The sequence below is a fragment of the Diabrotica undecimpunctata genome, chromosome 5 (assembly GCF_040954645.1).
Source record: "Diabrotica undecimpunctata isolate CICGRU chromosome 5, icDiaUnde3, whole genome shotgun sequence".
Classification (NCBI taxonomy): domain Eukaryota; kingdom Metazoa; phylum Arthropoda; class Insecta; order Coleoptera; family Chrysomelidae; genus Diabrotica; species Diabrotica undecimpunctata.
Genome location: NC_092807.1, coordinates 147574012 through 147600300, shown reverse-complemented (window position 1 = coordinate 147600300; position 26289 = coordinate 147574012). Strand labels below are relative to the sequence as shown.

General features: G+C 33.4%; 1 protein-coding gene across 4 annotated transcripts in view; it reads right to left on the bottom strand.

The window, feature by feature from the left end:
• Positions 1-26289, bottom strand: part of pros (homeobox protein prospero) — a 237481-nt gene that overhangs the window by 32511 nt on the left and 178681 nt on the right. For 2 of the 4 annotated variants that reach the window (XM_072532991.1, XM_072532992.1), the window contains exons 3-4: positions 5068-7222; positions 1521-1793 (exon numbers count right to left, since the gene is read on the bottom strand). In XM_072532991.1, the coding sequence (XP_072389092.1) occupies positions 1521-1793; positions 5068-7143 (2349 nt within the window). In that variant the 5' untranslated portion in view covers positions 7144-7222. The remainder of the gene's footprint in view (positions 1-1520; positions 1794-5067; positions 7223-26289) is intronic. The other 2 variants (XM_072532994.1, XM_072532993.1) reach the window with 2 other exon arrangements.

Sequence of the window (26289 nt, the reverse complement as noted above, 5' to 3'; positions counted from 1 at the left end):
TGATACACCTGTTAATAATGTAGAGTATAGATTAGTTTGATTTGATATATAGTCAAACAAATCGCCATCAAAAAATCGTTGAAAATACATCAATGGTGTAAACTCTTCATCGGGTGCATAGAATGAACGTTCTGTTGGAAATTTAGTGTGTTGAAAGTAGAGTTTTTCCCATCTATAATTCTCAGATCTCTTTTTCGCAGTTTTCGATTGTGATGGATGGTCGTCCCCTGATTCTGAGTCACTGAAAGACGCTACTGGTAGGTTAGAGGTCTGATTGTCATAGTCTGGATCAGAATCGTCTTCATAATCAATATAAATGTCCTCACTGTCTGATGACTCTCCTATATCAGATATATATATTGATTATCAGGAGGAATCACTGATACCACCCTCGTAGTCTGTCGACCATAGCAACTAGTGGTTGGTATCTGAAATTACGAAAACAAAAAAAACTAAGTTTTGTCCAAATTTGATTTGATAGACTTTGATCTAAATTTGATTTTACTACAATTTTATAATTTTTTATACCACCTTACAATTGTAGAATTAATATTTGCATGAACAAATTGAAACAATATAATTTTTGACAATACGCAAAAAGATACCTGAATGGACAATGTGAACTACAGGATACGTACAAAAGACAAGTGTCATATTATAAGAAGAATATAAAATTTTCACTTCACAGTAAACCTATTATATTGCCATTATTATTTACTAATATGTTTTTAGACAAAATAAAGCAAATTCACAAAAAAAATATAATTAATATTATTTGTCTTACCTCATCAATAGACTGCTTGTCCGCCATGTTGCAACTACACTAACTCGAACCTACACTTGAATACAAGCTTGTTTCTCATGCGCGTGTTGTTTTCACTTCTAAAGAATTAATGTATCTTCCAGAATACATTGCCCGGCTCGCTCTCAGCTGCACAGAATTTGCGTTATAAGTTATCTATGGCAACATATCTCAGGGGATACAGCGAACGTTTAAGGGTTAAAGGAGACTGATACAGACTTCTTCAGCTTGTCATGAAAGGTAAAATCGAGGATCGCAAAAGCATTGAAAGAAAGCAGATGTTATGTGTCAAGAATATTCGCGAGGTAACTTGTGTTAAATAGTAAGGCTTCTTTAGATTGATTTTCCTTTCGCATCTTTTAAATAAGAGCTAATTATGCGTTTCCATTATTGAAATAAGACCTTGCGACAATTTTTAATAACACCTTTGTCTTTAATGAAAATCAAAATATAGGTAACTAATTGGAGGCAAATGATAAAAATAACAAGAATTTGTTTATTCCATATTCGGTACTTAAGAGTAAGTTTTCTATTTCGAACCTCGACATTATTATATCACCAGAAACGACTTCGCTATGCAAACATAATAGGATAATACTTATATAGTTATATATTTTTAACTCAGTTAACCGTGATAACTTTTTTTTGATAGGACTTTTGGTAAAATATTTTTGAAAAAAGAAGAACTTAAAGCTATAAACGAAACACAGATACATACATGATGTGCACTAAGATTTTTACTAAAATCTTTGCATAAAAAGGATATAGTAGGTTGCATTCCGTCATAAGATATGTCCCCTGAGTTGCAGTCTGAGTTTCTATCACCGTTGTCCATATTCATGCCTCCAGATGGCGCTCGCATGTGGCCGTAGTCCGGGGATGCCCCGTGTTGGGCCGCTGCCAGTAGTGCTGGATGAAGAAGGGTGGGTGGGTGATGTATGGGTGGTGATTCTCGTTCGATTTTGTGCATTCGGGGCGGGGAGGAGGAAGCCTAGAAATAAAAAGAACACTTTAGTTTTCTCATATTAAAACCTATTTCAAATTTCGTTGACGAAAGCCTAACCAACTTTGGCGTAGTTCAACAGTTGGTAATAGGTTTCGTTTTATGCTTGACTGTCCCTTTTAGATGACAAAAAAGTAGGACAAAAAGAAATATGAGGATTGAGTCATATGATTATATTTTTAACCTTTTTATTCAATATTTCATTAGAGCTGATCCACAAGAACTGAATTTAGTACTAAAACTTTTATTTTATATCAGAAGAGATCAACTTGATTCCAGTCTAGATTAAAAACTAACAAATGATTCCAATCTAGATTGAACAATCTGGACATTTGATTTATTGTACATAAAAACAAATAAAAGAAATACTAGATATGATGTAATTAATCCCTAAAGTAACTGACGAGGTGCAAAAAAGTAACTGTATTATGATAGAACGTAAATTAATTTCTGGTAAAGAAAATCTTGACACTCATGCTAAAGAAGGAACTAGTATGTCTGAAAATAAGAACAGAAACTTTGTGTTGTATACTGGATAAGGGAGTAATACAGTTATTAAAGCTACTTGCTGCTCAAAAATACTCTGAGGGCTTTACAAACTAAACAAAGTAATCACAGGTGTCCTTATTGGACATTGCTCAGTCTGATATCATCTCTCAACTGCAGAAAAATTGTTCGCCAAAAGCATAAATATCTGAAGCCGATCTTTTTAGGAACTGATTAGATAAACCTAGCAGAATAAAAAGCTTCCTTAGGATTTAAGATTTTTGGGACTGGATGTAGGATATACCCAAAAATCTTTCAGTAGAAATATATAGAAAACAGTGACTAATTACTGTTGGCTATTGTAGTGTATCTTTGGTGTAGCTTTTTAAATTGCCTGTCAAAAAAAAAGTAGAAATATCTAATCTGTATATGTTTAAATGTATGACAAATAATTATTGAATTTTTTATTTCTTAATTAAGGAATTGAAAAATATATGAAAGTTAATTAAAATACACCTGTTAATTTTTTAAACGACTCATTATTAAAATCAACAAAGTATTGTTGTCCTTGAACAAATTAATAAGCCAGAATGTAACTGAGTTAAAAGTAGGCTAAATGAATAAACGAGTCTTATAATTGGGTCTTCCTGTTTGACTTAAAGTTATTAAGGTTCTATGTTTGTCAAAGGAAATATAAAAATGTAACTTTTTTTTTATTATCTCAACTAAAGAAGTTATTGCATTATTTGTTTGACAAACATTTTTATTAACTTTAGTTTATAGACCCAATAATTCATTTTGATCTGCTAAAAGATCCCTGCAATTGCATCGAAGACGCAAGATGAAATTTTTGTTTGAAATTTTGTTGAAAATTCAAGAAGAGGAAATATTAGTAGATAAACCTCTAAAGTTTACATAGAATTTGCTAAAAGTAGAAATTTAAATGTCCATAAATGCCTTCCGAAGTACCTGGGCGTATGTTATATTCAAAGTAGTATCTTCCAATGAGCATTTAACAAAAACTGCTCGGAAGTTAAGTATAAAAAACAACAGTATATAAAATCTCTTATGTACCACCTGTGGAACATTGGATTCCACTCTTTGCTCTGCTGCCCCATCCTTGTTTTCTCAACTGCTGAATATTGTGCTCCAATTTGGCTGCACAGCCTACACCAATATGAGAATGATAACAATTAAATCAACTCTCACCCAATGGCTCCCGAATTTGACTATTGCTAGGTCACATTCCTCCTCCGAATTAAAAAACAATAGAAATCTGCCAATCAACCAATATACTGAGGATGCCGGAAATAACGATTTATGCTGCTTTCAATATAACGAACGCATGGTCCGAAGAATGAACTCCTTCACACAATAACAACATACCCTGCATTACCTACAAGCTACCAGGATTTGATCATCTACAAAAAACATGGTCTACATTAAATAAAATTCTAACAAGACATGTAAAATATGCATACATGTTACATAAATAAGGATATCAATGTAGCTGTAGCAATGTACCACATTTTATGAAGAGTGTCCCACAAGATCTTCATTTGAGAGTTAATAGAATATATTAATTCACTTAATGTTTGTTTTTAGCTGTTAAAAGTTTGACATGTATCTGTATTATAAGTGTTAGACACATGTTTCTATATTTTTTGGAATTGTCAAACGATAAATAAATGCCTGTGTTTTCTAAAATATATTTCTTTAGGTATATTGAAAATTATATTTTAACCAAAAGTTGACGTTTAGTTAAAATGTAATTTTGATTACAATAAATTGTGAATTAATTATATGTCTATATATACTGAACAGTATATTTCTTTATAATCTGCATCAATAAATTTATTATAAAATATACCAACTTAGCCTATCATGACAAACAGGTCAAAATAAAAAGAAATTTTTAAAACTACTGTCGTTGGCAGTCAATGATTGACTTGAAAAAAAAAATATATATGTATATATATAGTAAGAAGTGAACATAACAATATCAGACGAACTTGTAATATTTAAAACAAAAACATACGATGTTGCAAAAAAACTAGAACTTTCATTCATGAAGTACTAACAATTCTCAAAACATTTACTGATGAATTAAAATAATTAAAAGTAAGAAGTGCTGAATATAGTAAAAAAAAATTGTACAATTGAATATCAAAATAAATATTTATCTTAAGAAAAGACTTTAATATTTAATACTTTAGGATTTGTGAACATTTGGATACAAATTGGATTCGATTAGATCGTTTTAACTGTATTCTTTAAACTACAAATTACATAAACTTTTAGATTAATATATCTTTACCATATAAACAATAATACAATCTAAAAAGACAATAAATTAAATAAAATAAGTTACTTTACTGAATACTAATTAAATGATCATAAAAATCAATTCTGAATATAAACTAAAAATGTGAATATGTAGTATGTATATTTAAACATAATAAAAAAAGAAAGTACTATGCACATTCATATAAACCACAATTAAAATACAATTTGGTCAAATTAAAACTTATTTGTGGTATTCTGATTGTGTGAAGTTAATGATGAACATATAAAATCATATATTTTAGAAAACATAGACATTTATATTTCTACTTTTAGAAAATTGTGTAAATAAATAAATTTTGAAATAAAAACTATGGTTAAACGACTAAAAATGTTTCAAATAATCGCTTAGTGACTATTTGAAAAATTGTTAAGTGTTAAATGATGAAAAAGAGTTTGAAAACTGAATTAATTAAATATAAAATAAACATACCTGCATTGCCATGTGGTGGCCATGACTTGGTCCATGGAAGAAGGGGCTGTAGGGCGAGAAAACCTGAGATTCGTGGAGACCGGGGTTGGGTATCGCCACCGACGTCGGAAGGGAGACGGGCAACATCGGCGGCGGCTGGTGATATGGGGGCGGCCTTGGAGAAGAACAATTGTTTGGTTCCATAGCGGCGGGAGACATACCCATTCCGTCTTGGCCCAAGATTCTGCTCACCGTCCTAGGCGTTATCCTGGTATCTGTTACTTTGTGGCGTTTTTTCTTTGGAGCAACCACGAGACTAAGTGCTTCGTTTTGCTCTGGGGTTTCTGGCTGTTTGTTGACACAAAATGGATGGTTCATTCCGTATAGGGGTGCGCTGATACCTGGTGGTTTGGGAGGCTGAAACATCGGAGGTCGTATATGAAGATCTGAAGGTTTTTGCATATTATTAATATTATGAACGGGCATCATAGGTGGACAACCCGCATTGCCATTTACCATTTGATTTTGATGATTCGGTGGTGGCGGAGGAGCTTGCGGTCGCTCTGCTACCTTGGTCCTGGGAGATTTTCTGTCCAGTAGTTGCGAGGCCATCATTAGATCTTTATTCAGTTGCTCTGCTGCTGTCGCTGCATCTTGTTGCTTACATCTTTTTTGGTGGACGAATCGGTGTAATATTGAGTCTATAAGGTTTGATAACGATGATGTTATTTCAGTTTTGAGGGCATCCGCTAATCCCTCCAGATCTGTGCCGTTAGGATTTAAATTTCTTATCATATTCAGTCGGTCTGCGATATGGTCGGGTTTTGGGGGTGGGTGATGCTGCTGTTGATGATGTTGATGTTGTGTTGATTGTATTTGCTGTGATTCACTATTTACGGCATTTGCTTCTCTTTCTTTGGCTAATCTAGCTTCTTGTTCCATAAAAAGTTTGTGACTTACACCTAAATACATTGCCGCAGCATTACTCATGTGCTGATGAGGATTATGTAAAAAACCATTATGAAATTGAGGACCTGGAGGGCTAATTTTCATTTTGCTCACCTCTTGTGCTAGTGTAGGTTGTTGAACAGGTGTAGGTGTACTCGTCGTCACTGGTGAAGGAGGGGCCGAACGTTTACTTTGTTCACTATCACTTGGTATTTCTTCAATTTCTTGACTTTCTTCTGAGCCTTGTTCCACTCGATTACACAAAGCCATATACTTTTGTTGCATTTCGGCTAATTGTTCTTGCATCGATCGTAGTTGAGATTTAAGTATATTCTTTTCTACACGTTTTTGTCTAATAGGTTCTATTTCTTCTTCGTCGTCGTCTACATATCTGTCTGCATTACTGTCGTGTTGTTGCGGCTGATACAATTTTCGTTTTTTACATCCGTTTACTTGTGGTGGTGCTGGACTGGATCTCATACCTGTCACAATATTTTCTACTCGTGCTTTCTTCGCGTCTTCCGGTTTAGCAGGACTTGACGGTTCCACTTTTGGTGATGGAAGTGATTCTGTTTCCATACCATTTAGAGCCTCCTCCATCAATTCCACTTGTTGTCTTTCACCCACTCCGGATTCTGATAGGCACTCTTTCATGGATGCATCAACATCGTTTCTTTCTGGACTTGTCTTTGGTTCGTTGTTATTGTTGTTTATAATGTGATCTTGTCCATTGCGCATGTCCTGTTCTAATGCTAAAAGCTCGTGTTTCCTACCTTGAAGAATATCTCGCAACATATGATGAGCAAGTTGCTCTCCACTGGGAGGACTGTTATCACACCTTATCACGTTGTCGAATTTCACGTCTTCGCCATCCGCGTTTTCTTGCTTTTGTCGGCCCAAAAGCTCGTTTAACATTTTTGCGGGCGCGAACCCCGGTCCGAAAAGACCGAACTGTTGCTGTTGGGTAAAAATGGCGCCGTATATATTATTACCACTACCGAGAAAAGCCGGTCGCGAACTAAAGTTCGGGATCGAAGAGTATGAATTACGCGGTTCTCCGGCGTCCACACGCTGTCTAGTTCTTTTGGATTTCTTCAGGAGCTTATCTGTATACAAACCGAACTCTGTCTCCTCCTCCGATGACATCATAAGTTGGAGCGTTATTGGTCGTGCAGGTCCCCCTCCAGATTACCGTCCCCACTTTAAGAATAGTCGCCCATGTCAATACCTGAAAACAGAGAGAGCGTGAGGCATCGTCACGGCGTCTGCTGAGACTGCCAACACCTGCGGTCTCAACACAACTGTTGATCTGCCGGTCGACATTCGGCCACGCATCGTGTGTTACAAGCGAGGACGTCACATACGGCCTCAAGCTCGCGACAAACGCATGCTAGTTGCTCTTTTTCTTATTTTTATTTTGCTTTTGCGATATATAAAAATTCGGATATGAAATCTCTATTTGTAACAAGATGAACAGTTATGTTAATAACGCACTAATTAACAATTTATTGCTTACTGACAATGATATCTAAAATAAAATAGTTGTTTATACAATAATAAATTTTTACGGGGGTTACCTAAAAAGTTCGAACCCGTAAAAGTTCACAATATATGTAATAAATTTAATACCATAATAGTACATAAAATAGTTGTTTATATAATAATAAATTTTACGGGGGTTACCCAAAAAGTTCGAACATGTAGTTGACAATATAATAAAAATAATATACATACAATAGAACATGATAATTGCCTTCAGTTAAAAATAGTAGGTCTTGAAAACATATACAGGTGTTTTAGAACAGAGGTAATAATTTTTAAAAATGATAATTTGTTAATTATTGGTACCTAATTTGTTAATATTATCAATTAACTGACACTCAGTTTAGCATCCTTTAATAACGACCTGATTGATATTTTGTTCAAATTTTAGTAAAATTCACATAGAATATGAAAATATTTTGACCGCAGGTTGCATATTACTTAAAAGCACAAAAATATTTTAGGGTCATTTATTTCAGTAAACTGAAAAAATCATTTGACATAGTTATCATCACTATTTAGCGTATTGCGTCCACTGTTTAACATCTTTTTCTTCTTCTTATTTTTCAGCCTGCTGGCATCTACTGTTGGACAAAGGCCTCCCCATGTGTTCTCCATTCTTCTCTTTTTTGGGCTATTTGGTCCCAGTTTCTCCTCACTTTTGCTTTGATGTCCTCTAGCGACCGCTTTTGTGACCTTCCTCTACTAAGACTGTAATCGCATGGTTTTTAATGTACAATGTTACACCTTTGCGAAATCCCGCTTCTTCGATAGGCTGAACTATCGAACTTATTTGATAGTCTGTTGGTAATTATTTTGCTAAGCAGTTTATACGGATGCAGTAACAGGCTTATTGGTCTTTAACTTTCGACTCTGTGTTTGTCGTCTTTCTGGTGTAGTAAAAGTACCTGCGTATTTTGCCAAGAGGTTGGAATAGCACCCCAAAAGAGACACTTGTCCATTAAGAGTTTAATCCACAACTGGAATCATCTCTTATGTTATTCCGTCGTTTTCAGAAGCTTTTTCATTTGTTATCTATTTTAAGGCATTTTTAACTTCCTCCTTAATAATTTCTGGTAGTGTTTCAGATAATACATTTAGTATTTTTCTATTCATATCGTGGTTTTCGGGTTTTGTTACGCTGGAATTTATTTTACTTATAAGAAAATTGACAGTGATGAAAATGGATCATGTTGCGAGAAACAAATGCCAGTAACTAACGTGACTGTAAAATACTTTTTGAAAGTGTTTTATTTCGTTTCATTCCGAAGATTGCTCCTTACAAAATAATCTATAAATTATTGATTCCCTAAACGGCGGACACAACCAAAGCAATCTTAAAATTTAGGATGAAAATGAAATATACAAAGTATTACTAGGTATATAAATTTAAAAAAAAAGTAAATATGTATTACAAAATCCCAAACTTCTTTCATTTTAAAGAAAATAGCGTTGATTAAAATTTTCTTTAAAATCAGCGGCTTACAACTACATGAAAATAAAAATTTTATAAAAGGTTTTCCATATTATCGAAAATATCGTGTAATTCTCTATCAACAAATATTTTTTTTATTTACTGTAACTAAGTATAATATATTGACCGTATTTATGTTTAGTCATTATCATAAGAATTATATTACCTTGTTTTTCAGGAACAATCAACAATTTTATCTATCCCGCAACAGATGGTGAGAAATAATGTGAGAATTCAAGTAAAGTACATGAAGTTTAGTGCCATATGGCACCGAGAACTGCATGTAAAGAAGTAAAATTACTACAATAGTAGGACGCGATGGGGTGGCTCTTCACTAGATAGTCACCCTCTACAGAACAATATACTGGAGACCTCACTAATGATCGTAAAGATAACTCTTTTCCTATACGACAGTATGAGAAGCAAATTTAGAATGATCTTTATACAAAATCGAAATGATCCCTGCGGAGACCCATTAATGCTTCCGTGTAAGTTTTGTGTACCCTCTAATTTGTCTATTGTGGGCGCAGAATCCGTAGATTTCTATGGATAATTTATATAAGCTAATAATATTCTTTATTCGTTTTTGTTTCTATTGCTATGATTTTTATAGCTGAATTAAAATGATAAACATCGAAATAATTAAGAGTATAATTTTAAAAATTTTTTAATTACATTTACATAAATGTGGTTTCCAATGAAAACGTTCAAACACTTCCATTTTTTTATCAATTTCCCACGTGGTGCTAAAATTCATTCGTTTTTTATTAACATTGTCGTGATTTTTTTGTGATCCTGTCATGCCTTTTTAAATGTGCCAGCGTTGAATTGTGAGAATTTTCTTAAATTGATTTTATGGGTCTATTATTCAATGACTGCCTTACATTTAGTTTCTTGGTCTGAACTTCTTGTTAAATCCAAGAGTTGTTGCTAAACTGAAGTAACAGTATCTAGGACATTTTACGCTTTATTTTTATTAAGAAAAAATAAATTATGGCAGTTGGTTACGCAAGGAAAATGTCTCTGTAAGTCCTGTATAGGGAAAAACCCAACTGAGTGGTTCTATTTCAAGTATATTTAACTGTTCCGAACAGCAGTCTCGAGAGATAAAATTGACGTGATGGTAGCCAACATTGGTAGTGTTGACTACATCAAACATTAAATTGAAGCTGCATAAAGATCAACTAACTTCAACACTGGTAAAACATTCTTTCCTTAGCTTCTTAGTTTAAGAATGAACAAAGAACTAATAAACAAAAAAAAAGAAGGAGAAGGCAAATCACAATTTCAGTTATCTGAAAACTGGACATAAATTCCGTTATATGCGCACTTCACAGGATGAAGAAGAACTAAAAGCAGTCAGAAATTCCACAGCACACACAAAAAGGCTTAATTAAGCACTGAAGCCTATTCGGAAGCCACAAACATAGATGTAGGCTATACATGAAATATACATGAAAAAACAGCTGCTTGGACAATCTTTCAAATTGTGTCAAAAGTTCATATATAGTCTCTATAGAACCCTAGATCAAACAATAGTGGCATAGTTAACTATGCCACTATTAAGTCAGTAGGTATAGTTAAATACTTGTCAAATTTAAATTTTATTACTAACTTAACATTGACATAATTTATAAAGGATAATTATAATTCCATTTTTTGTGGTTAAATAACCTTATCGAGGACCTGACGATGAGCAGAAAATTAAAACCGTTCGTCTGAGGTACTATTACAATGATTGTCGATAAGTCTTATTTTCTTTCCATTAAACTATTTAATCAGTTCTCGTAAATCATATTTTCTCGCTTACATATTTGTAAATTGGTAGGACAACCTGTATATGACTATCTTTCACCTACAATATTTTTAATATCGAGAATGTAAAATTTCCTCGGTAAAAACAACACATAAGCACGTGCATATACATATCCCTTGTGAATGTGTATCGATTCGACTGCAAGAAAGTAACGACATATTCAGATATTAATAAGCATGTCTGTGAGGCATAGAGAGTATGTACTTGAGCAGTCTAGCCTTTTGTTTTTACCCTCTAAGATGTGATGTATTCAATAGGGGCGAAGCGAGGCAAATACGCAAACTTACGAAACACCCCAGCTTTTTTCTCTTGTTTAAGAATACGACTTCCACACCTATTTTAGAGTTTCATTACGCTTTTCTTAATTAATGGAGAATACATCACAACCAAAAGTTGCGCTACGAGAGAAAATCTTATAGTCTTAACCCAGTTTTTAAAACTGTTAATATGTTAAATTTTACTACATTTTAAATTTATAAGGATAATTATTATAATAGAATAATATTATTAAGTTTGACATTTTTTTGATGTAATTAATAGATTTCGAGATAGAACGAGAGAATTGTACAATACAAAAATTTGTAACAGCTGATGGAACGACCAAGATTTCAACAACTATCCTTTTTAAAGGGCCATCAACACTTTTAACCTAATATATTCTCTAGCATGTTATAATAAAAATAATTAATCAAAATATCAAATGTAATTAATCAAAACTTTTGAATTTGGTACAAAACTGGTCTTACTAATGAAGATAAGATAGAGGATTTACTTTTTCACCAAAAATGATCAAAAATTATTTAAAATTTTTAATCTTAAGTCTAAAATTTTTCCTGCGAGTGTAAACAAGATCCAAATCCCAAATTAAACTATCAGTAATTATAAAGTGATACGTATAAAGTATACTAACGAAGAAATATAAATACGAAAGAGAGTTAAAATTAAATTTCAATATAGTGCACTAACATTCGCTTATTTTTACTAATGTATCTGTAGTTTCTAATCCATGTAAAACAAAACAAAAAGAATTACATATTCTTTAGGAGTTATCAATCATACATTTTTATTTTACTTTCAATCGGAAAAACTGAGAAAAACTATTAAACTACATTCTATTTTAAATTTGCTCTATAAAACGTTGGGTTAATAAACAAGAATTTAAAAAGATAAGGAAAGTATTGTTTGCAGTAGGAAGCATTGTTTGCCTCGACTTTGACATGTAACGTATATTCCCAAATTCAAATAAATATTCTCACGAGAAAGTGACTGGGCCATAATCTTAAAGTAACTTCTTGTCAGCCCCTATCTTTTCCTTCCAGTTTGACTGGAATGCAGAACCGTTTTAAGGGGATCTCTATGTTTAATTTATTTTACACAAAATAAGTTTGGTCACATGGACGATTAAAACATAAAACATCAGTTCAATTAGTAACATAATTGTAGTGGACTCTCCAAGAGCTGTGTATAACTTGAGAGTGACAGGGGACACATTCCTATGAATTGGTTTAAATCAACATGTTTTGGAATTGCTATGATGCCAAATGCTGAAAATTGTCGATATCGTAGATTTATTAGTCCTATAAACCACGTTTTTAAAGCATTTCTTAAAATTTTCCATCAAAGAATATAGAAAAGATGTGTAGAAATTAGTGGAGAATCGCAGTTTGGTTTTAAGAGTGGATTAGGCACTATAGAGGCACTACTTTGCTTGCATTTTTTTTACAAAAGTGCTACGATCAAATAAAGCACGTATTTATTTTTTTTATCGATTACCAAAAGGCTTTCGATGATGTACATCATAGTCTACTTATGCCCATTCTACAGGACATTAGTGTTGATAAAATAGACATTACAATACATAAACAAGACCAGATACAAGTATGACAAGAAGATATTTGGAGGCAAATAAAATGGGAATCCTAAAAAGATAACCGGAAAAACTCTACTAGAACAAGAAGTAATGAGATTTGAGACTTAGTTAATGAGTGAACATAGTATTTGAAATAGTCCGGGAAAAATCATTAATTGAAAAAAAACACAGGTTGTCCACGGAAAAGATTGAATGATAATATTTCACTAGGATAGTGAAGAAAAGCAGACAATTCATCTATATAAAAGAAAAGGTGAAGAAGAAAAAGGACAAATATGGAGAATGTCAGACAAGACTGTTATTTTCACAAATGCTTTGTTAATATCCGTTGAACGAATATTCCAAATTACTCTAGAAAACATTCAGTAAGTAATTAAAGTAAATAGGGTCATAATTAATAATCTTCATCACGCAGGTATTCTTGCTAATAAGAGAATATCTGGAAGCTAAATTACTCCAAATCATATTGGAAAATAAAGTACAGGGCAAAAGATCAGTTGGAAGACGCCAGAACTCGTAACTGAAAGACCAGAGAGATGGTCTGACCGCTCATTCACGGAAATCTTTCATACAGCAGTTTCCAAAACTACAATTGCCATTTGGATCAACAACTTTCGAAAGGAGACGACGCAATAAAAAGAAGAATCTAGAAGCTAAACATTAGGCCTGAATATGAAGAGTAACAAGAGTAGATTAATTATCACAAGGAGACATCAACATGAGCAAGCACACTCTCTCATAGATGATCAACAGATCGAAAGGGGAAAATCACATATCTGGGGTCTTTCAAACAAGTGGGATTGAGATGAGGAAATTAAAGTTAGACTAAACTAGACATAGTCATGATCAGATTTTAAGACAACTATTTTGAAATATTGTGGATAAAACGATTTACCAGTGAGGAGATATTGCAACGAGTTGAAATGACTGAGAGCTGTTGAGCTCGGTAAAAAAAAACAAAAGGTTTGATTTTTTAGGGGTTAAGATATTCCAACCTAAAACTCATACTCTCCGATAAGATTGACGGTAGAAGTGGACCAGGAAGAATATTGCACTCCTGACTTATAAACATACGAACGTGGTCTGATGTTGCAGATGCTGAGTCATTTTTCAACTGGCTTAGTAGGTAAACTTTGTAGTAGTTGATTAGGACAGCAACTGAAACGCCTACACACTGCCAAACTCAAAAAGAAGAAGTTGGATGTTCAATTTTTTATTTATTTGAAAGGTTCCATACAATAAGCATATATATATATATATATATATATATATATATATATATATATATATATATATATATATATATTGTTATGCTATTTAAATTGTATTATATTGCTTACTTAGGAAAAATCCTGTCTATATTTATTAAATGAACTAATCTCCAATTAATCACAATAAATCAGCATTAATTAATTACAATCTCAGGCTATTTAAATTGTACGATTTACCTTTGATCGTGGATTCAAAATATTTTCCAATTGGCGTCCTAATCGGGATAGGTAATATGACCTGAATAAAATACATAGAATTTCAACTGAACTATATGTGAGATGTCCTTTATTTTAATGAAATTTTATACAACAATCAATCCTGTAATATTTGCAATATACTAACTTTAAATATATGAGAAGTTGTTTTCTATCATGGACCCAAATGTTATTTTACATTGACTTTTTAATATGTGTTATAACTAAGCTCTTTTTATAATTCCTTTTTTTTTTAGTGATCGCAAAATTAACTGTCTCTATTATTTATTCAATTTACTTAATTAATAAATGAAAATCACACTCCGGCTCTAATGAAATTTGACTGACCTTTCCTTCTCTGCCGTTGCAATTCTATGGCCACGCCACAACAAAAAAATCCTTTCTCTGCTTCTGCTCCTATTGTGGTCCAGATGACGTACACCTTTCTCCTATCTGTCCTTGTATCTCCAAATGTTTCCGGCTTCGTCTGCTATTAATATTCTTAGGCCCTTTGGTTTTCTATCTCTCTGTACCCCGTTCCTCACACTGGTCAGCTTTTCCACCGCAAATAAACACACCCGGTAAATTACGTCTTCGGGACTTCAAACAAACACAAATCACAAAGCTCCTTCCTTCTTGGACGACAAAAACTGACTAACTACTTTTTTTCTCTCTCCTATCTCATAGCCAAAACCAAACCTCCTTGCATTCAAAATTTGACCAATAAAAATCATCCACCTCTTGTGAGTATATCGTTACCACCCAACTCTCTCTATAAAACGTCATTCGGGTAATTCCAGAAAACAAATCTTCTTTAATTATTCTAACTAAATCTATCTACTTTACAAATATTTCTTACTAATAGCTACAAACGATACCTGTTTCTCAATTCAATGTCTTTTGTTAATAAACTTTTACCGATATAATCTTTCGGGGAGAAAACCACCGCAAATCCCGGTCCATTGTTCAACACTTTCTATATACACTTTTATTCCGGGTAAAACCATTTCACAATAACCGACTTATTTAAATTTCTTATCGATAATATTTGAAAGTCTTGTCTCTGAGGCCTAATGAACAATTCTTCGAACAACTTAAAATACATATTTTGTCTTATACAGGATGTTTGAAAATTCATATGCCCGTGTCTTTATGAAATATCAATAATTTTAATTTTTATTTAAGTAATAAAATTTGTATATCGGTTTTTTATTGCTTATGGACATTCAAAAGTACAACAAATCCCCGCCTTTGTAATCGATAAAATTTATCAATTTATGCAACTAAATTTTCTCGAGGCAAAATAAACGCACTTCCTGTATGCTATCTGTACTTATGCTACGTATTATCCTATCCTACTATCTACTTTATACAAATTTAAATCTTCATTCGTGATATTTATATACATCATGGATATTATAAATACCTCTGATCTTTTCAGAATCCATATGTTTCAACTCATAGCTGTTTACTCCATCTTCGTTGTTTACTATGTATGGCCCTTCGAAAACAGGCATCAATTTTGCGCAAATACCGGTCTGAAGATTTGACACTCTTAATGCTCTTACCATTACTTTGTCACCCTTTTGGAAAGTTACTGGTCTTCGTTTCCTATTATGACCCTGTCTCTGGATGTATTTCTCATTGCTTCTTCTTAATCTCCTCTGAACGGTTTCTATAACCTGTCGATACTCTCTTTGTTCTGGATCTTCCCACGGTCTTATCGGCATGACGCCTTTCATGATGTATTCTGGTGTTTCTTTCGTTACTGTACTTGGCATGGAATTTAGGTACATCTCTATTTCTCCCAATTTTCTGTCCCATCGCCGATGTTGACCATCCGTTGCAATACGAAGAAATTTCGTTACCTCTTGTATAAATCGCTCAGAAGGATTACTTTGGGGATGCCTGATGCTTACAAAGTTCGTCTCGATTCCCCGTTCTCTAAGCTGTCCCTTGAAACGATCATTTCGGAAGTACGTTGCATTGTCTAGTAAAATTTTTCTTGGGGTTCCTACCGTAGCGATGAAATTGTCTATTTTTCTCAATATTTCTTCCCCTTTTGTGGTGCGGCAACTATATAATTTTACGTATTTTGAGAACACATCCACCATCACCAGAATATGCTTGTTCCTTTGCGTGGTCACAATTAGATCGCTTAACATGTCGATGGCTATAATGTCCAGGTTGTTCCGGGAAACAATGCTCTTTGCAATATTTTCGTTTTTAAAATTCCTGCTCTTGTATTTCTGGCATACTTCGCATTTCTGTGTGATCTCTTTTGCAATGCGGTAATCTTGTCGACTGATGTAGTTTTCCCTAAATACAAGCCATACCTTTCTACTGCCAATATGTCCATTTTCCTCGTGTAGTTTCTTGATGATTCTTTCTGCCAATGTCGGTGTCACTAAATATAATTCCTTTCCGTCTATTCTCTTAAAAAATATCTCGTTTTCTAGCTCTGCTCTTCTCTTTTCTCTTTCTTCTAGGCCTTCCTGGTCGGTCCTTATCTCATTTAACGAAAATATCCCTTCGTCTTGTGTCAGTATATTCAATCCCACATGTAATGTAATTGTCTCCTTTTTTCCTGTATCTTCGTCCCGTGTTAAAGCGTCAGCTATTATGTTGTCTTTCCCTTTGATGTATCGAAATTGGAAATCATACTCTTGTAAGAGCAGAATGCCTCTGTGTATTCTGTTATTTACCAATCGATTCTTCATGATGTGTATCAATGCTGCATGATCCGTTTCGATGGTGAATTTAGCTCCCAATAAGTAAAACCTTAATTTGTTTACGCAAAATAGTACACTGGCGAATTCCAACTCGGTGACACTGTATTTTCTCTCATGTGTTTTAGTCACTCGAGATATAAAACATATCGGAACCTCTTGGCCGTTTTGTATTTGCGACAACACTCCTGCAAATTTCTGTATCGACGCATCCGTACGGAGTATAAACGGCAAATTGTAAATAGGGTGATATATTTTTGTTCCTTTAGCAAATTCTTGTTTCAATATTTTGAAAGCTTCCTCCTGTTCTTCTTTCCAATTCCATTTTGTCCCTTTCTTTAACAATTTTATTAAAGGAATTTCTTTTTGGCTTAAATCGGGAATTAATTTCTTGAAATAATTTATCGTACCGAGAAACCCTCGCAATGTTTTTAGATTTGTTGGTCTTGAGTATTCGTCGATGAGCTTTACTCTGTCCTCGGCTAGACTTACAGTTTCGGTGTCAAGTTTGAAACCCAAATAAATCACTTCCTTTTGAAAAAATTGACATTTTTCAATGTTTAGTTTTAATCCCGCTGTGTCCAATTCTTTCAAAATTATTTTGATATGTTCCACATGACTCTGCATATCTTGTGAAAAAATTAATAAATCGTCGATGTAATGGACGATGAACTCTTCATGGTGATTCAAAATGGTATGCAAAGCTCGTACAAGTGCTGCACAGGCGCTTTGTAATCCAAACGGAACTACCTTAAATCGGTATACTATACCATCAATTGAAAAGGCAGTGTAGTTTCTACACTTTTCAGCCAAAGGTATTAACCAAAAACTATGCTTTAGATCAATTTTTGAGAAAATATGTGATCCCGTGATCCTTCCAAAAATGGCCTCGATATTTAACGGTGATTCATATTGTGATACTGTGTGTTGGTTGATATTTCGGGCATCTAAACAGAGTCTTAACTCTCCACTGCTCTTCTTCACTATCACAATTGGGTTAATATAGGGTGAGTCACATCTCTCAATGATTTGATCTTCCAACATTTTTTTGATTTCTTGCTTTACTTCTTGCCGATACTTATAAGGAATTGGATAAGTCTTCGATCGAAAATTTCTCAAGTTTTTCACCTCAAATGAGTGCTCGTATTTTGTGGCCACTCGGTTTTCCTCATTTATCAGCGTTTCATAGTCTCTTAAAATTATACGCAAATCATTTTCTTTGCCTTCTCCACATATCAATTTTTTTTCTCTCCCATCAAATTTTTCGCACATATTCACCGTGTACTCCGTGTCTTCTTCAAACACCACTGTCTCCATTGTGTCCTCTTCATTTTCCTTTGTGTTTTTTTTTGTTGGGCTCGTCTCTTCTTTTGAGGAATCCCAAGTTTTACTTTTATTTCTTGTCAAAATTTTTCCATCTTCTTCTCCTGAGCTCGTCTCATCTTTTGAGGAATCCCAGGTTTTTTTTTCTTTGATCTTTTTCAGACCTTTTCCCCTCTTTCTTCCTTTTCCTTTCTTCGTCGCCAGGATCATTTCCACCGTTTGTTCTTTCTCTGATTCGTCCGTAATTTGTTTCTCTTGTTCCTTATCCTGTTCTTCTTCTTTTTCCTTGGTTATTTTCATCGTATTGGTTTTGAAGTCGATCACTACATGTTTTTCCGTTAATTCGTCAACGCCTACAATCATGTCATGTGACATATTCGGCATTATTACACATTGAAGTGCATACATATTTTTTTTCAATCGTACCATTACTCGTATACCTTCATTTATTGTTGCCAATGTCCGTTTATTTGCGCCCACTAAATTCACCCTAGGTATTTTATAAATTAGACTTGTTAAATTTACTTCTTCGATTAATTTTCTGTTGACCAGTGTTATTTCAGAGCCTGTGTCTATCATAATTTTAATTGGTTTCTCATTTATAAATCCATCCACAAATTTTAAATTAACTCCATTTCTCTTTTCATTGTTTCCTGCCAGTTTAATAAATTCCTTGGGGTGACAAAAAATTCCTGTTTGTTTCTTCGTTTTTAGTGAGCGCCTTCTTGAAAACACGCCTGTTGTTCTTCTGTGTTTTCTCTCCCGTCATCTTCTCTCTCATATTCATTTTCTTCTCTTTGCATATTATTTATTTCTCTTCTGTTCTCTTTTGGTCTATCATTCCCGTATCGATTACCGCGAGATTCCTGTTCATTCCGTGGGTTATTGTATCTGTTTCCTTGGTATGGGCGGTTATTTCTACTCTGATTTTCCCGATCCCTGTTTTCATTCCATCTCTGGGTTTTGGGTTCATAATTCTCTCTTCCGTTCGGTCTATTTTCATATCCCCGTCTAGGTATGAATTCTCGTCTTGTATAATCTCTTCTAAAATTTTGACCTCTATCTCTATATTCTTGGTTTTCTCTTTGTCTATAATTTTCTTGCGGTCTTCTTTCTCTTCTTTCATGCCTATGTGATTCTCTCATTTGCAAAAATTGACATAAGCTGTCAATGTCCTTGTAATTTTGGAGATTTATGTGGTCTTCCAAGGTATCTTCAAAATGTCGCGATATCAACTCTACCAATTGTTCTGATGAATAATTATATTGCAAATGTTTTGCATTATTATAGAGTTGTAATGCGTACATCTTTTCTGATACGCCCATCCTCTCATGGTATTTTCCATTTTGTAACTCTTTATTTACTTGTAGTTGCTGGATTTTTCCCCAGAAATAATTTAAGAATCTTCTCTCAAAATCTTGCCAATTGTCCAATTCTTCTTCCTTGCTGACAAACCAAAGATTTGCCTCTTCTGTGAGATGGTTTCTGATGGTTTCCTTTGCTGTTGCAAACGGTCCTATGTATTTGACTTTTTCCTTTAGGTTATTTATAAAAGGCACTGGGTGTATTTTCCTTATATCCCCGCCAAATCGTACTTTTACGTCTTCTGTGCTATGTACGATGACTTCCTTTCTTTCTACTCCTCTTATCTCCATCTCTGCAATTTGTTTAAATCTCCTTTCCGTTTCTTTCCGGTCTTCTTGTAGCGCATTTTCAAATTTTATTTCTATCTGTTCTAATTCCCTTTTTTGCATACTCTGAATATCCTTCATTTTAGTTTCGATTTCTTCTCTCTGCAATTCTATTTTCCTCTCTGTTTCTTCCCTACTTCTTTCTAAACAGACTTTTATTTCGTTTTCATATTTGTCCATACGCGTTTCCATTTTTTGTTCCATTTTTCTTTGGTTTTCTTCCAAATTGTCCAATTTTTGTTCCGTTCTTTGTTGTGATTCATCCATTATGTGTTTTGTTTCCAGTTGATTTTTATCCATTTTTTGTGACGATTCTTGTATTTGTTGTGTCTGTATTTGCATCATAGCTAATAATTTTTCTAACATCCCTGTTTCTTTTCTTTCCTCCATTATTGTAGCATTTCCTTCATTATCCGATCCTTCATCAATAATTGTTTCCTCTTCTATCTTATCCTCTTTCCTTTCTTGCGTTTTGCTTTGACTCCTTGTGGCCGACATGTTCGTTAGATTATTTATCCCCGCCAAATATGAAACTTTGAAATTTGTGCAATAATTTCCCCGCCAAATATAAAATTCTACTGGTCTGTTGCAACAAACGGGACTTTTCCTGTTCAAATGTAATAACTCTTGAGTACGAGTATCAAATTTCAATATCCCACAAATAAATCAAATGGTAAAATATCAAATGTCAAAATCAATCAAATCATTCAAGTATGGTAAAATTATCAAATTTAAATATCACACAAATAAATCAATTATGGTAACCTATAAATTGTCAATATCACGAATAAATCAATTATGGTAAATTGTATCTTAAAAAAAATATATAATCTTTATGTCCTCAATTTTTACATAATATTTCACTTTATCCCCGGCATATAAACTTTCAAATATCTGCTCGTCTACTCCTATCCTTTCAAATTTGCCAACTAGAAATATTTTTCAAAGCCCCACGTTGGGCGCCATTTTGTTATGCTATTTAAATTGTATTATATTGCTTACTTAGGAAAAATCCTGTCTATATTTATTAAATGAACTAATCTCCAATTAATCACAATAAATCAGCATTAATTAATTACAATCTCAGGCTATTTAAATTGTACGATTTACCTTTGATCGTGGATTCAAAATATTTTCCAATTGGCGTCCTAATCGGGATAGGTAATATGACCTGAATAAAATACATAGAATTTCAACTGAACTATATGTGAGATGTCCTTTATTTTAATGAAATTTTATACAACAATCAATCCTGTAATATTTGCAATATACTAACTTTAAATATATGAGAAGTTGTTTTCTATCATGGACCCAAATGTTATTTTACATTGACTTTTTAATATGTGTTATAACTAAGCTCTTTTTATAATTCCTTTTTTTTTTAGTGATCGCAAAATTAACTGTCTCTATTATTTATTCAATTTACTTAATTAATAAATGAAAATCACACTCCGGCTCTAATGAAATTTGACTGACCTTTCCTTCTCTGCCGTTGCAATTCTATGGCCACGCCACAACAAAAAAATCCTTTCTCTGCTTCTGCTCCTATTGTGGTCCAGATGACGTACACCTTTCTCCTATCTGTCCTTGTATCTCCAAATGTTTCCGGCTTCGTCTGCTATTAATATTCTTAGGCCCTTTGGTTTTCTATCTCTCTGTACCCCGTTCCTCACACTGGTCAGCTTTTCCACCGCAAATAAACACACCCGGTAAATTACGTCTTCGGGACTTCAAACAAACACAAATCACAAAGCTCCTTCCTTCTTGGACGACAAAAACTGACTAACTACTTTTTTTCTCTCTCCTATCTCATAGCCAAAACCAAACCTCCTTGCATTCAAAATTTGACCAATAAAAATCATCCACCTCTTGTGAGTATATCGTTACCACCCAACTCTCTCTATAAAACGTCATTCGGGTAATTCCAGAAAACAAATCTTCTTTAATTATTCTAACTAAATCTATCTACTTTACAAATATTTCTTACTAATAGCTACAAACGATACCTGTTTCTCAATTCAATGTCTTTTGTTAATAAACTTTTACCGATATAATCTTTCGGGGAGAAAACCACCGCAAATCCCGGTCCATTGTTCAACACTTTCTATATACACTTTTATTCCGGGTAAAACCATTTCACAATAACCGACTTATTTAAATTTCTTATCGATAATATTTGAAAGTCTTGTCTCTGAGGCCTAATGAACAATTCTTCGAACAACTTAAAATACATATTTTGTCTTATACAGGATGTTTGAAAATTCATATGCCCGTGTCTTTATGAAATATCAATAATTTTAATTTTTATTTAAGTAATAAAATTTGTATATCGGTTTTTTATTGCTTATGGACATTCAAAAGTACAACAATATATATATATATATATATATATATATATATATATATATATATATATATATATAGAATATTAAATTTCATTTAATTAAAGATTAAAAATTCCATATCGTAGAAGACCCTTTTCAATCCTGTATTAATGAACAAAAATAACTTATTTTTGACTATATAATACTTGGGGTAAACTATGTATTTTATATTATTATTTAGTCTTTGACTTTTTAGAGCCGATTCTGTCTCAACCTTACTACCCTTCAATATACCTGCATTACTCCAAATATATTAAGGTGCGGTGAGTAAGTAGATGTTAAAAGAAACTTATATTACAATAGAATAGGAATTGCAAGGTCTTCAGGTTTTCAGAGCTTAAGAGGAACAAGTATAAAATATATAGGAAACCCCAAAGTTCCATGTATCTTAAATTATCCTGTCCTATATTATCATATCTTAAATATTAAGTTCAGCTTACCAGAGGCAATCATGTTAGTTAAAACATCCTCTTCGATAATTTCTATTGCGATAATTTCTATAATGCAAAAATTCGACCAGAAATTTTAAAAAGCAAAGGACTACTGGAAGAAAGGAATTAAAATAGAGGTGATAGACAGACTCATTGACAAAGAAAGAAATGAAAGTATAAGATACACCTGAAAGGTTAAATATTAACAACTAAGTAGTAAAAAGAAAAAATCTAGAGAAATAAACCTTAATAAAAAGAATTAAACAGAATGGAAAGTGGAAGAACAAAGAAAAAGGTTAAGTACTAACATAAGCATGGTTAAACAGGCGTATAAAGATAAAACTGTAGTTTATCTAAAAAGAAGAAGAATATCGGCAATTTATCGAAAATAAAAGTACCAGACTGATGACAGAACAGATTATGTACGCAAACTCATAACCGCAATAAAACCAGGGAGCCTAGCCTATTTACACCCTGTGGCAGATAAACACCATAAAATGTTTGTAAACCGCAAGGATTTGATAATTTAAAAGAATAATCCAAGTCCGGATGTAGTAAATGCAAATGCAATGTATCGGCTGGTATTTGAGAATTCCACAAAATTCTATCGATAGCTACCTTAAACTATGCTTCTCTTATACGTCTAATAGACCACTTATCGTGAAACATCTGATATAAATAAATATTAGTTAAATTTTAAAGCAATTTGCTCAAAATAATTTTTGAATTTAATAGATTACCACGTAAACAAGAAGAGTAACAGGTAACAATCTTCCGCATTAGAAACCAGTGCCTTGGGGCAAAAATACTGGTGATGAGTTTATCTATCTACGGTGATGAGTTTACGGGTCTCCAAAGGATGCCGGTGATCAGTTTGCTGAATCTCGGAGGGTATAACAATTTTGTGGGGTCTATAAAGTGATGATTTCGTAGACGTCTATTATGTACACGTGGTACTCCAGTAAACAACCTTTTGTAGTCTAACTTTCCTCGTCACGATGGATTTTCTTGAAAATTGTGATTTAGTTTCCTGTTACCCTCTACTTCACTTTTGGACTCATGCCTAGAATTTCTTTAACTAGATACTTTATTTTATAGAGTTTTTCACTAAGTCAATAGTTTTTGAGTTATTTGAGAGTAAAAATGTTTATTTTCCAAAATAAAAACCAGGTTGGGTGTACTTATACAGTCCATAGACCCAGTAGATGCAGAGTTGTAGCTTATGAAAAGTAGATTCTTATTTGTCTAATTCAAAATCTAATATTTCAACGTAAAATAACCAAAAAATAAAGCAGTTTTCGGGCTAAACACATCAAAACTTTTTTTGAAAGAGTAAAGAAGCTTTATTTTTGTTTGTTTATAAAAGTTTCTAGCATCAAAACTAAGCGAATTACGCTCAAAATAAAGTTGGTCCCTTTTTTTGCTTTATGTTACAAAGTTAGTACAAACATTGTACCAAAACGCCACAATGCATGTAAAACTACATGATACCACCAGAGAAATTCATATAAAGCGAGGTGTGAGACAGGACGACACTCTCTCAGCTAAATTATTTATAACGGTGCTCGAATACGTCTTTAAAATGCTAAAGTGGGAAAAAAAGAGGAATAAAAATATACAGCCAAATGCTCAATCATCTATGTTTTGCCGACGATATAGTACTTATTACCGAAGATCTGCGTGAAGCACAACAAATGCTACAAGAATTAGAAAACGTATCTTGAACAATAGGTCTAAAAATGAACATCAGTAAGACCAAATTTAAGACAAATTTGGTTCCCAGCGAACACCTAACCATCCAAAATCAAGTGGTAGAATTTACAGAAGGGTACATATATCTCGGTCATAAAATCAGAATGAGCAAGGATAATCAAACCTGTGAATTTCAACGACGAACACTCGCTTGAGCGGCGTATGGTTCACGAAGAGACATCTTTAAGAGCTACATCCCGATAGCTATGAAACGGACGACATTTGACCAATGTGTTCTTCCTATTATGATATACGGAGCAGAAACTCTCACTCTCACAAAAACAACAGCACTAAAAATGCGAGTGGCACAAAGGCGCATGGAAAGATCGATTCTCGGCGTTACAAAAAACGACAAAATAAGGAACCAAGACCTAAGGAAAAGAACAGGTATCACTGATGTCGTCGAACGTATATCCAAGCTTAAATGGAATTGGTCAGGTTACATAGCGAGACTAAAAGACTCAAGATGGATCAGAAAACTAATTGACTGGCGCACAAGAGAAGAAAAACGCAGAAGAGGACGACCACCAACACGATGGATGGACGACATTAAACGAATATCCAAGAAATGGCAACAAGACCTATGTCCAGCCGTGGACAGAAGAGGTTGCATGATGAATTAAAAGTGCTTATTTTTTTAAAAATTTGGTTTTAAAGTAAAAATTTTTTTTTAATTTTGACAAAAATGACTTTTTTGCAATTCGGTGGTGATACGGAAAATTACAAAGTATCGTCGTATTTCACTCCATTTTCTGGGCTAAATGTCTAGATTAAAATTTTATACCATCATTACACCAGTAAAGAAAGACCAATTATTTGGTCTATCATTGCTCTGAATGTGTATCGAATTTCAATATTGAAACTCTCTGTAATAGATAAAGGCAATAAATGGATTAAAAATTTAGGGGGAACTAAAGAATTTGAAAACAGAGCTAAAAGGTCCCAATATCAATGTTTAGTAAATGATTCATAAAATTTTTATTTACTTTGCTTTGGATTCCCTTCATTTCTAAACAAAATATACATTTATAATCAAAAAGTAACCTTTGTATAAGATAATGGCTTTACCTAAAGCCACATCACAGCAGGCCGTAATGAAAGTCATAAATTCTGAAGTTAAACGCGAATCTCAGTTTTGTTTCTTAGGCACTAACTTCCTGAGTCAATTTAAAACATTTTATAGGAGCAACACTAAAGAACAAATGTCAAGTAGGTGCTATATCTCCGAACGATATTTTTTATTGGATGGAGGTGTCTCTTTTATTGGGATTTTTATAATCTGATACAAGGGAGGAGAATGACTTTTAAAAAGAAATGTCCTAAACATTTTCATGTTTATTATATTTTCGCCGTTATACTGCTTGTCGCAATTTTGGTTTACGTTTACCCACGTGATAAGAATTTTTATAGTTAATCCCGGTATAAAAGAAAGCGGTGTTTTTATTACCCTATGTCTAATTTATTGACACTTTTGGAAAAAAGGTTTCCATCGAATATGCTCCTCATAATGTAACATATTGGATCGCTTCTTTAGATCCCCACAAAGGGTTATAAAAAGTATTATTTACGGGTTGTGGGCATCTGTTTACTTGGAAAAATTTGATTGATTAAGGATAATCGTGCGAGAGTTATTTTTAAACAGTTTTATCCTTGTCGCCTAAGATAGGACTACAAGGGAGGAATATATTCTTGTCGGATGAACTTTGGCGAATGTAAGTATTCTGCGTAAGGTTAGACATAAGATGCCAAAGGTTACTTTTTGAAGGATTAACCCCTTTGTGTTTTTAAAGTCACCGATGCGAAATTCTTATTCTCGT